At 33.2% G+C, this 16,578-nt stretch overlaps 1 protein-coding gene across 4 annotated transcripts in view; it reads right to left on the bottom strand.

The window, feature by feature from the left end:
- Nucleotides 1-16,578, bottom strand: part of SOX6 (SRY-box 6) — a 358,392-nt gene that overhangs the window by 339,631 nt on the left and 2,183 nt on the right. For all 4 annotated transcript variants that reach the window (XM_023522157.1, XM_023522158.1, XM_023522160.1 and 1 more), the window contains exon 2: nt 4,177-4,417. In XM_023522157.1, the coding sequence (XP_023377925.1) occupies nt 4,177-4,417 (241 nt within the window). The remainder of the gene's footprint in view (nt 1-4,176; nt 4,418-16,578) is intronic.

The raw sequence follows: 16,578 nt of genomic DNA, 5'->3' as shown, positions 1-16,578 counted from the left end.
TTAAAATCTTCCTCTTGCACTTGAAGTGAAGTCCAAACATCTCACTGTAGCCTATGAATACCCCATAGTATTTGTCACCTGCCTGCCTCCTTGATTTTATCTCATACCCGTCTCTTCCCTCACCGATTCCACTGGAGTCACTCTGTTGCTTTCTGTTGCTCAAATACACTAATCAAAAGGCTTTTGCACTTACTATATATTCTAGCTAGGTGTCTTCCCCAATTTTTTGCATATTTGGCTCCTCATTATTCTAACCTCAACTCAAATGTCATCTTTTCAAAAAGACCTTCCCTGGACTGTTTAACGTAGTCATCTCGGTCACATTTTCTTATTCAATTTTCTTCATTGCACTTATTATTGTCTGAAATTGTCTCACTCTGTGAAACTTCTTTATTGTCTGTTATACCACTAAAAATTAAGTTCCATGATAGCAGGGATCTTATCTTTCTTATTCCCAAGAAAGTCCCTGTGCCTGGAACTTAGTAGGTGCTATATACTCAAGCAATCTTTAGTAGATAATCATTACAACACAATATATGCCACTCACTAAACATTACCACAAAATGTTCATCTATGCTTGTTAACATTAAAAAGAATAATACACTATACATTTTTTTCCATAAGAAAATTATGTGAATTTATTCCTGCCTAACAATTCATCCCTAGTGGGAACAAAAACATATTTCAGGGGACAGTGTCAATATTCCTCCACAGAAAAAGGTGCTGCTACACTGGCAGTGATTGTACATAGTGAGGGGCAGTGGATTTTTATTTACACTAACTTTTCAGTCTTTGAATGGATCTTACTAATTAACACAGCACCCTAAATTTAAAAGTGAACATTTTTGTGTCATATAAGTAATTGTAACCGAAACCAGAGTCTAAAATTTTTTTAATCTCAAATTGGTCTTTGAATGCTGACCTCTAAAGTTTCTATTCTCCTTCTTTGCTTATGCCATAATGAATTCTTGTTTGAAACTGCATGGTCTCATATTTTGTTAGAGTGCCACCTCAAAATAATCAGAATTTTAACACATAAAGATTTTTTTTTCTAATCAGGAAGTACGGATTAGCAGAACTTCTCTGCTTTGTCTTTACCCTCTCTTACAGAAAAGGTCCTCTGTGGTCTTGATATTTCAAAGTAAAACCCTTCCTGAACCCAGTAGATAAGAAACTTGTAGTGCCTGCTTCTAACAGTTCTTGAGTGAAGGCCATCACAGAAAGTAAATAACAATGGAAACTGAATAGGTGTTGATACACTTTTTGTTGTTGTTTTCTAGACTTCCTTTTAAATTTTATTTCCCCACAACTATTTTATGGGGTTCAATTATAGTAACAGATATGATCCATTGAGGAAAACTATAAATTTCACTTAACTTCATAATAATTCTTTTGGACTTCATATTTATCTGAAAGTAGAATGAGGTAAAAATTTATTAAATTTTATTTTAGTCACAGTCCCCCCCCAACACACACACACACGCACACACGCACGCATGCACACACGCACGCACACATAATATGTAGGTTTGCAGGATGGCCCAGAAACCTAAAATCCTTCTATTGTTTTTCTTTCCTGAAAGGAAAAAATTGTTTTGTGACGATACTTGCAATATAAGTCATTACAGATCTGATGTTATAGTTGTTACACAGTACACAGTATTGAATCTATCGAATGAAAAGGGAGCACAAAGGGAATTTCCAAATGCAGCTGCTATTTCCCATTTGTTAAATCCTTTTATTATACCGTATAAGTACACAGCTGGGAAATACTATAGAGTGTGAGTTAAAACAAAATATTTTGGCTTCCAGACATTCAGAATACACAAAGGGTCCAGTGGAAAGCAATGCTTAATATCAAAAGAGAGTGAAAGTTTGAAAACATTTTCAGAAAGAATGATTTCTTTTAGACTAATATATAACATATTTATAAATTTAAAACTATTTAATACTATCATAAATTCCACTTAATATAAATTTGGTAAGCACATTATTAATATCCATTTTCGGACAAAATTTTAGATCATAAAATTTTGAGAATAACTCAATGAAGAAATTTGGCACTTGCCAAGACACACAAAATTTTACTTAAAAATATAAGCAAAGTGTTCTCTAAAGAAGTAAAATTTGAACTGCATTATTTCTGCCTCAAACTACATTTTCCAGTTTAGTTATTTTTATTTGTCCATAATTATATTTGGCATAAAAGCAAATATATATCTTGAACCCATCCCTTCTCTCTATTCTGTCAGCCTCCACACTAATCCAAGTCATTATTATCTCCTACCTGGACTTCTAAAACAGCCTCCCAACAGGTCTTCCTCTTTTCATTCAGTTTCCCTCCCATCCATTCATACTACAGCCAGAATTATCTGTGTGAAATATTCTTAAACCCTTTAATGCCGTCCCATTGCACTTAGAATCAAATCTCACTTCCATAATGTCGTCTGCAGGTCTTTTTGATTATAGCCTCTACCAGTCTCTCCAACCATATCTGATGCTACATTGCATCCTCACTCATTACACTCCAGCCACAAAGACTATCTTGAATTTCATAAAACTCAGTTGTATTTTTCTCACCTCAAATATTTCATACATGCTATTCTCTCTACTATTTTTACTCTTTCTTCTATTCTATACCTGGCTGGTTCCTATCAACCTCAGGTCAGAGAAGGCATTCCTATCCATCCATTCATAATTAGATTTATCCCATTATGTTCTCACATAGCATTCTGTTATATTTCTTCCTAACACATATCACAATTTTAATTATGCATTTATGCATGTATATTTGTTCAATTTCTGTTCTCGCTCCTAGATATAAACTCCATGAAGGCACAATCATGCATGTTTTGTTCACCACTATACAACCAGCACTTAGTAGAATGTTGCACCCAGAGAAGGTGCTACATAAATAATTGTTGAAATAAAAATAAAACATAGCCCGAATACATAGCTTGCCAAAAATCCAGTGACAGTGATTTGATATCTATTTCACCCATGCTATCTTGAAGGTATAAAATGAACCACTCAAGTTCAATCAGAAAACAGACTTCCAGTCTTGCTTTAGTATACTTTCTCTCTTCCTCCTATTCAAGGAAAATAAATCTTCCAGTGGATCCATCTGATTTTATAATGATACCCTTCATACCTAAAATGAATTTAGAAAACTCTTATGTTTCTTCCAATCCTCTACATCTCACCTAATGCTCCAGAGTACTAGTTATGTCTCCAAATCACCTGAAAAAGAAGAGTGTCTGCATCTATAAATTATGAAATCCAGTCTTTGAATTGGTTCTGAGACATTAAGCATATAGCGAGAATTTAAATACATGTTGTTAGTAGTATTTTTATTAAGAAATAAAACTTTATCTATTTGCCCACTTAATATACTTTCCATTAACTTAACCAAAAGTTAAGAAATGTAAAACATGGTCTAAAATTCCTAATCGAATAAAATACATTAAGGTTTTGGTCAGTTCTAGATACTAAAAAAATTGAATACTTTTGCTTAAACTACACAATGTCACTTGCTATGGTTTCTGTTTTGATTATTAAAGATGAAATTTAACACAGGAAAGCTCCCTAATGCACTGCATGTATTTGATGCTGTTGTTTCTACCTTTAGGGAAAATTCTTGCAGTCTGATTGTATGATACTCAGGAGCTTTGCATGTCCTTTTGAAATTAATATATAGGCACATAAGTGAGAAAAGCTTTATTATAAATCAAGAATAACCATTAAAATTGACATATACCTGCATTTCCTCACTGAAGATGTATTCACCATATGATCTCATCCACATAGACATGTTTGCTTAATACAATTTTTCAATACTAGTACACGGCCACACTTTATTTGATCATATCTATTTTGTGGTATTATCAAGTTCACCACCTTAAATTCAGAGATTCAAAGAATAAGATAACTAAATCTCCTCCACATTAAATTAAATATCTTTTGGGAAAGTGACCTAATAATGGACAAAAATGAAATCACAAACCATTTTCCATTTTTCCCCCTTACTAGTATATTAATAATATATACGGTGGTTGTTTCAGGACCTGAACACAAAAAACTCTAATGATATGTATTTCGAGCTTTCTCTAAAACACCTATATGTAATGACGCATACTAACAAACACTAGTGACAGTAGCCAAAAATTCAAAGCTCACCATTCTTTGCTGAGATGACAGAACGTTGTCCCAGTCAGCATCTTGTTGAATGGTATTGACAAGTGTTGGTAGCTCCTCAGAGTGAGGTTTGTTGTGCATTATGGGGTGCAGAGGCAGATGGGAGGCCACATGTTGATCACTGCCTTCTTCCTTTTCCCTTGAGGTCAAATCTTGGGTCATCGCTTCCTCTCCATCAGCTGCACAGGCAAATGGAGAGGTGGCTTGCTTGGAAGACATTCTTCTGCAGAAGAAGAAAACAGTGTGGATTAAAAAAAGCTGTTGATGACAAAAAAAAAAAACAAAAAACAAAAAAAAAAACACCTATCCCTTACATTTGACTAATTTAGGAAAAGAGGAAAGTATTCTAATTTCAGAAATGTTTGTGATCTACTCTAAACCATTAAAAAAAAAACTCTTACCTTATCTATTCCTTCCCTCTTTGCTTTTAAGTCAGCAAAACTCTTCTCAGTAATCGGTGTATATTTTCTCTTACCAATCCATAAATGAAGTTTTTATGAAATAAGTTTGATGATGTATAGTATATGTATGTGTGTATTTTTCCTCCCAGTTCTCCCAACTAGATTATAAGCTTCTTGAGAGTAATTTGGTTGATGGCTATCAATGAAAAAAAAAAAAAAAATAGATGAATGAACTGGCAAATGAGCTAGTTTGGAGGATGATTTGAAAGTACAAATATCCAAATTTTGCTTATGCTTTATGTAGGAACAAAAGTCTATATAAGAAAATATAATCAGGAGAGTAAGTAATCTATGATAAAAGTCCTAAGCGAATTTGGTCCAGACTTCTAGTTTACACCTTGTATTATGAGTGATAAGCCTAACACTGTTTAGTGTCAATGTGATTCTTTTCTAAAGACCTTCAAGCTGTGTCAACTGCTGTAATTTAACTTTTAAGTGACATATTGATTGAGTGGCTGATAACGTTAGATTAGTCTTGAGGCAGTTTTATAACGTTTGAATTTAGCATATGAAATAACTATGCCTCTATTTTATATTAAAAAATACATACAAGATTCAAAGCATTTACTATGAAAACAGTAAAATTCCTACAATGCATAATAGTTTTAAAACTCTTAAAACAATTACTGAATATTTATCGACTATATTCAGCACAAGGTCCCCATTCTGCGCTTTCATATACAATCGGAAAATTATGATTATTAAAAGAATTTCAAAACTTTTATAGCATCACTTTATCAAGATGATTTTCTTAGCAAAATGTTTAGAAATAAAACCACCAAAAGTTTATAACTTAAAAGAGGTAATTGAGTATTTTTTCTAAAACTTTATGCAATTTTTGTTTTATAGCATCTTTAGCTCTAAAATTGCTGTGTAATGAAAGGAATAAAATCTCCACCTTAATTGCTCTTTAAAATTAATTGATTTCATACCATTTTTTTAAAAAATGCACAAATCAGTTAACATAGGAAACCACATGAGCATTTTTCAAATTAGCAAATCATTAACTTGCTAGTACTGTTTCTACAGACAAATAAATACTGATTAAAGGGTCTAGAAATCTGAGATTAACAGTTAAATTTACAAATCTGTCACATGCTTTCATGAATATTGCAGTGAAGGAAATATCAAGTGCAAAGAAAAATAATTAAGTTAATTCCAATTTAAACAGTAGTTTTTATGTAGCAGCCCATGTTTCACATAGGATTTAACAGCTAATGCTAAATTTCTCACAATTAATGAGGGGGCTCAGATTTAGTATCCTACAGTGAAAAAAATTAATATAAGATCAGCTAGTCTAATTATGCACAGTTCTAAATAAAAGTATTACAGGCTTTTGAAGTGCTTTGAAACATATTAAAATGCTGATACCTACTTATAATAATCGCTCTACAAATAATAAAAATTTCATCTATTAGACGCAATACTAGAAATAAAATAGGGAAAACGAAGTACAGAAGAATGTCTATATTTTCTTTGAGAAGAAAGAAATAAAATGTTCTAAAGAGTACTACATCAAAGAATCAGATAAATATATTCTTGACCAATTGTAATCAATACTAACAAACGGACAAATGTGCACACACTTAGGGAAAATGATATTAAAGGATGTTTCTTAGTCTACAGGAATCACTCTGGAGCTTACTTCACTGACCTCATAAATACCATAGGAAAACCAGGCAAATTATAACTGTTCTGCAAGTTTATCAAGAGCTTGCCATAAACAATAAGAATGTTTTTATAGTTCAGATAATGACAGTACCAATAATGTAATCATTCATATTAAAAACCAAAGAATGAATTTACTTCTGCTTTTTAAAACAGCTAAATACAATTGAAAGTTATAATCCAAAACTCAGAAGGACTTCAGCTCCCCAACAAACATCCTCTTATTATAAAATGACTTGGCTCCTTCTAATATCAATATCTGTGATTGTTGCTTTAGTAAGAATTAATCTTGACACAAAACACAAAAGTCTCTTAAAAATAATTTCAACTATAAACTGCACCAATGAACAATAGTGCACAATCCTAATTAAACACAACCATGCAGCTGTAAAAATAGACTAAATCTGTCCAAAGCTACGAGTTGAGTTTAAAGGCTGGTTTGTTAGAGTGTTTTCTTAAGGAAGGCTGGGCCCTCAGTCTTAATCAGCCAATAAATTATTTCCTGCAATTACATTAAATAGAAAATTATCTTCAAATGGGGAGTGTTAATTGAAAATCAAAATTCAGAGGGAAGTTTAGAAATTACACGCTGAATACAATTAGTGAGGAAAGGCTTCACCTCTACTTCATCAACAGTCTTCTGGTGATTCCTCCAGTGACCATTCAAGAAAGCTACCTATTTATAACATCACATACTTTGTCTTTTATTTTGCACTCACAAATATAAATGTGTATCAAGGTTGCAAATAAAACAGACTGCCAAAAAAAAGCAATATTAAATCTGACTGTTCATCCTCAGTTCACACCATCATCAGGGGACAAGGAGAAGGGGAAGGTAGGATGATGCTAGCAAACAAGCAGGGAAGGCATACTCGAACTTCAAAATCCCTGCCTTTAGCAAAGGAATCAACATTTTTTGGTTCCAAGAATACTTTTCCATATTACATTTTACTTACGTTTCGTGTGTTTACTATAGTTTCAAACATGTTGTTAGTAGAGAAAAAAGGTGATTTTGTCGTTTTAGTTAGGTATTGCTCCATTGTGGGCATTTCCTTTTGAAAAAATTGCTGGAGTTGTTTCAGGTTTATTTTTTATTGTTGGTTTTATTGTCGTTTTTGTTTTGGGTAATGGCTTTGTTGTATTTTTAAAAGGAAAGTGTTCCCAAAGCTTTTTAATGCACGGTTTGCCAAATAAGTCTTAGATTTACTACTTGCTAGATTTGACTTACTGAATATTTTTTGCATAATTACTTTATTAAAGAATCTTCAATTTACTGATTGCATTGCGTTCATTTTATTTCTTTACTTTAGCTTTCTCTTTTAAAACATTTTACTAGACCAACTAAACAGTATTCTAGGAGCTGCAAAGATACTTGACCTTTGGTTATGCCTTTACTATAACCACTACACCATGCTACTCTCCTTTAGAAACTCATAAATCAAACATACACTTGTTTTAATGTTTTATAATGTCACGTGGAATGCTTACTTTTACCTTTAATGCTCATATCAATAATTTTACGTTACAAAAAACTTTCACCCCCAGTGTATTAGGACAGTATCTTACTTTAGCTGCTGCCATATATAACTAAAGAAGCAAAAGAATCAAAATCCTTGTGAAATGGTCAATTTTATGTGACTTTACTTTGTTTTATTTTTGCACTATTATAACTTAAAAATCATTCAAATGAATTGTTTTTTTAATTTGTATTTTTTAAAAATCTCCCTAGTTATACCCCCTGAAAACAGGAGTTTATAATGGAAGTGCTGACACAACCCTAACTAAAGCAGCGCAAATGTTGCCGCTATAATACACAAAATCAAGTTCTATTATTCTAAACTATCCTCGCTCATGGGATTTTTCTTTACTGTGCTCCCAGCCAAACTGCTGAAGCATGAAAAATTTAAATGCAATCAAATGCGCCCAATTCTACTTTACTAGAACAAGTGTCTACAGTGGTACAATCTTAAAAGGAGATGCAACAGATTTGTTTGGTGTTTTTTTTAACTGTTTATTTATAATACAGTGCAATGGAGATAAAATAAAAGAGGAAATTACACTCACATGGTACCAGTGTATTGACTACACAGAGTACATTATAATCAGAGAGAAAAACTACATTGTCAACTTATCACATTGGTTAAACAAGATGGTTTTCTGGGGCATAGCTATTATCAAGTAAAACCTCCAAAGAGAATTACATATCTTTAGGACACATAAAACTAAATTCCCATCATGTGTTCCCCGAGTTTGAAATGCCTCTGCCCAGCAGATCAAGTGAATTCTCAGGATGCCAGGACACTGGAAAGAACTTCAGGGCTTAGGACTTTTGGGAATGAGATTGTCAGAGATAAAGTCTCCTGTAATTGATAATGTTTTCTAGGAAGTCAGTAAGAGTGCCTCTAGAAAGATGATAATTATTTTACTCTCAAACCCAGTATGAAATCTCAATGTTTAGGCCATTACAAACCTACTCAAACAGTAAATTTACTTTGTGGCCTTTAACAAGAAATCAAGATAAGCAGGTCTAAGACTTCATAAAATGGTATGGACTGGATAGCTACACATTAAGTCCTCTGTCTCAGAAAATCATACTTTCTAGAAATTTATACCTTTCTGATTTGATACTGTTATTTTTTTAAAAAAACTTATTTGTATATGTTCAAAAATTGGGACTATTTTAAAACAACTTTCTCATAAAGCATAGCCACTCAAAATTACTTTTTCCCCCTTTACTATTGCTTGAAAAGAATCCATTTCTCAATTATCATTTGGGACTTATGTAACTATCCAAAAGAGCCACTAAATTTATTGGAACAATATTTTTAACCCAATTTTAAAAAATGTTTTCATTACTTCTGATTATCATCAAATCACATTCACTTTCTAGATGTGTTACTTTACTCAAAAGGAGCCCTGTTTTGAACATAAAGCAACATTTTAATAGTTGGTTTACTTAAAGAAAAAATTAAAAATTCAGGCCAACATTCACATTTATTTTTGCAGCTCAGCCCCAGGCTACCAAGGTAGACTTATTTCAGTCAGATAATTCACTGTTAAGGCTGCAATTGATCTGATACTGAAAAATAAACAACTAATTTTCCAAAAATATAATACAGTGCCTCTCATTTTAAGGAGCATGAGTAACAGATATGTTCAGCTGCCAAAATGCACAATACCCAGGAACCCTTACAAAAGATGCCAGTCCACCCAGCCTAGGGCAAAGAATGATTTGAAAACCTTCCTCTACCTCTAATTCCCACATTTAAGGATGGGGGTGGTGGACAGGCTGTGGGGAGGAACCTCAATTCCAGACATTAAAATGAAGACATCCTTTTTAAAGCTTTTCCTGCTTCATTTACATAAAGGCTGTGGGTTGTTATTGATTCCTTTTGTTTTTTTTATCCAGCACTACCTTCTCGCTCCCTCAAACTTCCCTAGGCGTTTGCCAGATTTTTCTCTCTTCTATCTGTTTAATAAGCAAATGACAAAATTTAGTGAAAAAGAAAGTAACTGCTTTCAGAGCTACCTTGGAGAGTTGTAAATCTATCTTTTAAAGTTTGTAGTGGCTCTTTCAGAATATATATGTAACACACGCAGACATAATATCTGTAAAAAGATAAGACAACTCACTGATTTGAGATAGCTATCAAATCAATAGAGATGAGGCAAATGAAATATGCTTGAGGCTCTGAAGTATGTCTAAAGAAGTGGGTTAAATTAATGAATTTTGACTTATCTAAGATTTTTAATTTTTCATACCAAAGCACCAAAATTGTCTCCAAAGGCCTTCTGAGGTTCTTACAAAACAGGGACTACCTGGAACAGATTCTTCTCAAGTCATCAAAGTTTGTGTTTCTAGAGTTTATATTTAGCTGACAATATTGCTGTCACTTTATATAGCTTAAGACTGTTCTTTGGACTAGAGCTCATATGTCTTGGAATGCTTTGACTCATGAATTGTTTCTCCTGATAATGTTACATCACGTAACCACCTCTGTCTAATTGGTTAGTATCTGCTGGAAGAGGCAGGCAACCAGGCTAACGACTGCCCTGCCTGCCTGACTGCCTATGGAAAACCTGTAATTATTACATGTGTCCCCAAGTATCCAGTTTCATCCCAGGATCACAACAACTTGACTTTATGTAACCTCTACCTATACTTTTTGCCTGACAGAAATAATATTCAATCTTTCTCACAGTTCATGTACCATTAACTTGTTGGGAACTTTGATCTGGAAAGCCAGGCCCAAAATACAGAAATAAAATCAGTCACTTAACAATAAGAGCAAAACCAAACAATAGCTACTATAAATATCGACTAATTTAGAGGAATTTAATCAAGCACAATGACTATAGCTCAACTGAAAGACCTCAATGTGGATTGACTGAAAGAAAGCTGTCTAAAATAATGAGAAGGAATTTATTTATATATGTTCACTTTGAATCTCCTCTTCACATGAAATGAGAACCATAATTGCTAAAGTGAATACCACGCATGTCTTTATCAGCTTGAAACCAACCCACTAATAAGGAAGCCCAATTACAGGATATCTTATCCAATTATCAATAAAAATTATAAACTAGAACAATAACTTCACAGAGAGAAAAGGTAGGAAACTGTCACTCCATACCTTTTCATTCTTACCTCTATTTTCACTTTTTAATGTTGCCAAAAAAGAGAAAAATGAAAATTGATACTGTTTAGATTGTTTCAAAAAATGAAGGCTCATACATTTGAGGTCCTCCTTTAGCTAAATAAAGCAATCCAGGAATTCCTCTCTTTCGTGTAATGAAATAAGGTATAAATTTCAGGTTCCTAACAAATAAGAGAAAGAAGAGAAAGAAGAGGAAGAAGAAGGGGGAAAGGCCACGGGAGCGGGGAGGGAAGGGAAAGAGGAGGAGCAAAGGGGAAATGGGAGGAGAGAAACAACTGTGGCTTTGCAGTTCATTTTCAGTTTGTCTACTTAATGAAAACCTCATTGTACAACCCTGAAAACCATTTCCAGCAGGCAAAGTATTTCTGATTCAGCAGAGGTTACACAAGCATCAAAGCAGTTAAATATAGGTGCCAAGCCACATTGCCAGGAGCTCTTAGTACTGTGAGTTAGTGTTACCTGACAGCTTAGTGAATATAAAATTACTTGTTTCTCCAATTGAAGACAATCAAATTGTCACCTTCCATTGTAATAATGCACAACTAGTGATCAGCAAAGTGCAAACATAATTACCATGAAGAAAACAAAAAATCAAATCTTAATCTCTCTACAGAGTAAACACATCTATCTGGCTTCCCCCCAAAAGGAGTGCATTTTAATACTGAATGCTATGATGCAATGTTTATGTTATTTAACAGTAAGATTTATTAGTCTTACATTAAATTAAAATGAAAAAGAACAAGAAAGACCAATTCATAAAAAGTGAATACAAATACCAATAAGAGCACTACAACTTCTCAGACAGAGTAGAAGGCCTGCAAATTATATCACTGCCATTTGGACCGATAATCTTAAGTGTATGTCAGCAGCACATCCATTATAAAAACCACGCTTTCAGAGATTTCTTTCAAGCCTGGAAACCTTTTTGAAGGTTGAAAATACAGGTAGGATCCAACCTCAAAAGCTTTTGTCTTAATGTTCCTTAAAAGAAAAATGTTATGCTTTATTTTTGTCTTCTAAAGTAGCCTGTATTTTCGAGGATGAAAATTCACCTTACAAAATTGATTTAGTATCTCGATCCAAGTTTAGAAAAATAGCCAAGCATAAGGTACACTCAGCATCTGGAATTCTTGTCAAATTTGGTGGCCAGATTGGCCCACTATCGAAGGGATTTCAGTAACTCAAAGCTAGGTTAGTATTAAAGCACTGAAAATATAACATGGTTCTCTCACACCCTGAAGATTCCTAAGATATAAATACAGATGCTGCTCCAAACAAACTGAATTTAGTAAAGTGATTTTATATCTAACTCAAAATTTAAAACATTCAGATTTACAGCATTTCTTCCAATATTACAAAAACTATCTTTCCTATCATCAAAACACTCATAACATCGGGGTTTTCTTTCATCAATAACATCTTTCTTTTATCAGAAAAGTATAACATACTTGCAGTTAATGCCTGATATTCTACTTTTACCTGATACCTCTGTCCTGAATAATATCATTTATAATCCTCTAAAAGAAAGGATCTGTTAAGAGAGAGGGGAAGAACTGCCGCAGAGTAAAAGTGGAATGAATTTGAATCAGAGACCATCAACAACATAAGATTCCCTGAGCCTGAATCTTTGCATATAAATCCAGACATTTGCAATCAGATATATCATCCTTAGAATGATGCTCTCATCCTTTATAAATCTGAAATGACCAATCAATCTTACATTGTATTTCTATGCCTCCATTCTTCCATTTTATTAGGGAAGGGGTTTTTTTTAGGTGAAAATGTTAAATGAAGACATTGGGGTTGACTTCGTGGTTAAGTCAGAAGCAGAATAAGGATGGGAGAAACAGAAAAAAAAGGAAAGTCCAGTCTCTAGTTGGAAGTCTTATGGTGATTTGAGATAAATTTCATATCATCAAGAGAAGTCTGGATGTGAGAAATAAGACTGTTATAGGAAAAGATCTTTTTCCTTGACCTTGCCAACTTTCAAATAATATAATTATTTTTTTCCAATGGACCCTACTTTAAAGCTTAACACAATAAAACTTCCCCATAAAGGGGGTGTGATCGGTGTCTTTTTTTAATTTCAATGATAAAACTTAACACATTCCTGAAATTATACTCTTACAGAATATTCCTTATAATATAGTAATAATAAAAAGTATCAGCAAAAGAAAAAAAAAGGAAACCTGCTCTCAGAGAATGCCAGGGATATATTATCATAAGCTTATAATAAGTGGGAAAAAAAATAAAACATTAAAAGATTTTATTTTATATATAAAAAAGAAGCTTATTCTCCATGCCCCATAGGTATGGGATCATGTCACCCTTGTTTATCACTGGATCCCCAGTGCTGAGTACAGAGTACGGCACATTGCAGACAATCAATAATATTAGAAAGAAAGAGGGAAAATCAGAGAGAAGAGATGAGCACACAGCTTATTTTTTAAAATCAAGGTGAATAGTCACAGAAAATACCACTCACACATTAATGCTACCAACTTAAACATTATTCTTTCTGTATACTCTTTCTACCAAACATCTCATTCCTTAATATTTAAATCATATGATTTTTACATCTATACCCCCAACACTAAGCTCTCATTTCCCTGAAACACAACAATCCTCAGATGACTGCTGGATGTTTATACCAAGATGTACTCCGCTATGTCATATTCTACAAACTTAAAATTAGATTCCTCATTATTTTCCTCAATACCCTCTCTCATTCATTCACATCCAGAAGAGCATAATTCTCAGAATCATCCAAGTACAAAACATGAACACTCTTTCTATCTCCTCTTCTTAATCTTTGTTCCTCAATGCCAGCCTGTCATTAAGCTCCATCAACTCTTCCTTAATACCATTTTTCAAGCTTGTACCTTCTAACCACACTCGTAATCACCTTAGTACAGGGCTTTATTACACTTCATACCTAGACTCTTGCAACAGACTCTAAACGGATTTCCCTAATTTCATTATTTCTTCCCTCCAAATCATTCTTACTGCCATTCCCTTTATCAGGCTACTCTCTTGATCAAGAAAAATCAGTGTCTCTCTCTTGATGATGGAAAAAATTCCAAATTCCTGTCTCTGGCATTCAAGGCCCTCCATCCAGATCCAACCAATCTTTTTAAACTTATCTTCTTATAGTCTACACTTTAACCTTCTACTCTAACTAGACCGATATACTCAAACTTCATTTATTGCTGCCTCCTAGCCTTTGCTCTGCCTGTTTCTCCCCCTCACTTTCTTATCACTAGGAAACCAACTGAGACTATTCCAAGTAACTACGATCCACCCCTCTTCTAATCTCTTCTAATAAGTGCTCTGAAAGTTTATTTTTTTATATCATACATTCAATACTTCTAATGCATACTATCTCACATATCTTTAAGTATATGGTATCATTATATTTTTTTATAAGTAATCCCAACCAGATTATACATTTTTCAAGTACAAAAACAAAATCCTAGGCTTTGCTATATTCTCACAGTACCTAGTACAATATTTTGCCCAAAGAATACACTCAATAAATATTTGCCTAATTATTTAAATATTATTAAATGAATAGGCAGAAATTAAATTTAAGGTATTATGCTTAACTAGCAGATTTAAAGTAAAATTTCTAGATCTCTGTACATAATTTGGTTTTCCAGGACTATTGCCACTTTCCCCACCCCCTGGCCAATTACATTCATTTCTTACTTTAAAAGTTCTACATATTCTGTGGCAAAACAAAACAAAACAAAACAAAAAAAACCACACATCAATCTTTATTGTTATAAACATTTAAAAGATGGATAGATAAATGAACAGACAGATGAATGGATGAATTTATATAGACGTATAAATGGATGACTATTGAAGAGACAGTTGAAAAGATACAGAAATAGTATTTACTAGATTAAAGAAAGTATCAGTTCCTGTGCTCAGCACTGCTGTATGTATGATCTCATTTAGTTCTAAAACAACTCTACGAGTTAGATAATACCATTGTCCCTGCTTTACAGATAAGAAAACCACGGCACAAAAAATGTTTATTTGAAAAAAAAAAATTAAAACTTGCCTAAAGTCATACCTAGTAAATACAGAAGGCAGAATTTGAACTCAGATGGTCTAATTCCAGGGAAGATGTTATTAGAATGAAAGGTAACTGATAGTAAGTCTAAAGTAAATAGATTATTAACTATTTTCAATTATCCTCTGAATTTTTTTTACTAATTTGTACACTTCCTATAGAATTTTATTTTGAATATTCCGGTTAGTCTAGATATTCATTTAATCCAAGCTAGTCAAAAGATTTGCTATCTTTACTTTTTCCTTCCTTCCTACTTTTAGAGTTGAAGGAATTTAATTACTGGTTTACAAGTATAAAGACAGAGAGAGATGTAGAGAGACAGACAGACAGAGACAGAGACAGACAGTGACAGAGAGACAGAGAGAGAAAAGGAAGTAATCCTTTAACAATCCATTTCACTCTCATTCCAGACAGTTTGACAACAAAATTGATTGTGGAAATAGTTAAAGCTATTGGCACACAGGTCTTAGAGGTTCACTGTAGTTTTTATACAGTAAATTTTATAACAAATATTTGCTGGTTGTTAGCTATCTAAGCTTTCCCTAGCATGCTTTTTCTGGTTAGCCTAAATGATCAACATTAATTATATTCTTATACAGACAACTGTGAGATAAGATAAGAAAGTCACTGCCTGTTCATTTCAAGGTCCAGAAAAGTATGAGATCCAATTTCTACCTTCCAGCTCTTACCAGAGAAGCCACAAAAGAAGCATCAGATACAACTAAAGCTGTTTCACTACAAAAGTAAGTGTTGAGGAGAGCCTTAAGGGAAAACAAGATGAGGTACTTGAGCAGGATATATTTAACACACCACCCGTCTAGAGCTCGTTTCAGGAAATGCAGAGTAATTTAGATATCCTCTTAAAATCTGACTACCATGTAACATTATATACACCCTAACTTCTCAGGGAAAGAAATAGAAAAGGCTCATACACAAGGCCATGCATTTTTATAAACTGTCTGTGAAAGATGAAAAAAGGTTTTCACCACCAACCCAAAATTACACATTTTTTACATACACCAGTCTAGTTTCACAAAAAACTAAAGTGCTATCTTGTATTTCTCGCTCTCTGCCTCTACTACTCCTGCCTTCCTTGTAGCTATGTGCTGTAAGTTTTTCTTTTTTTTTACTAATTTGTACACTTCCTATAGAATTTTTTTTTGCATTTGCCGGTAACATATTATCATAAACAGTGCCACTAGAGCACGAGAATCTAATTGTTTCCATTAGTCATTGCACAGAATTGTTTGAATTACCATTATAAAAGACAAGTATGGCTATTCTTTACAAAGTACCTATATACACACCTATCAAGCCACAGTACTTCTAGTTTTTCCAGGGTTTCTTATGGGAAAAAAATCCTGCATTATTTTGGTTTTATTTCTCACATAACTAACACCTCACAATTTCCAAAAATTGAAAAACTTTTACAATTATCGTGCTTAATCTATTTTTTTTATTACTTCAAAAGTAAATCTTTTATTGGTATCCATGGTGTCCAGAACTGGAAAACTGC

This window comes from Pteropus vampyrus, unplaced genomic scaffold (genome assembly GCF_000151845.1).
Source record: "Pteropus vampyrus isolate Shadow unplaced genomic scaffold, Pvam_2.0 Scaffold334, whole genome shotgun sequence".
Lineage (NCBI taxonomy): Eukaryota > Metazoa > Chordata > Mammalia > Chiroptera > Pteropodidae > Pteropus > Pteropus vampyrus.
This window is presented reverse-complemented; position numbering and strand designations above follow the sequence as displayed.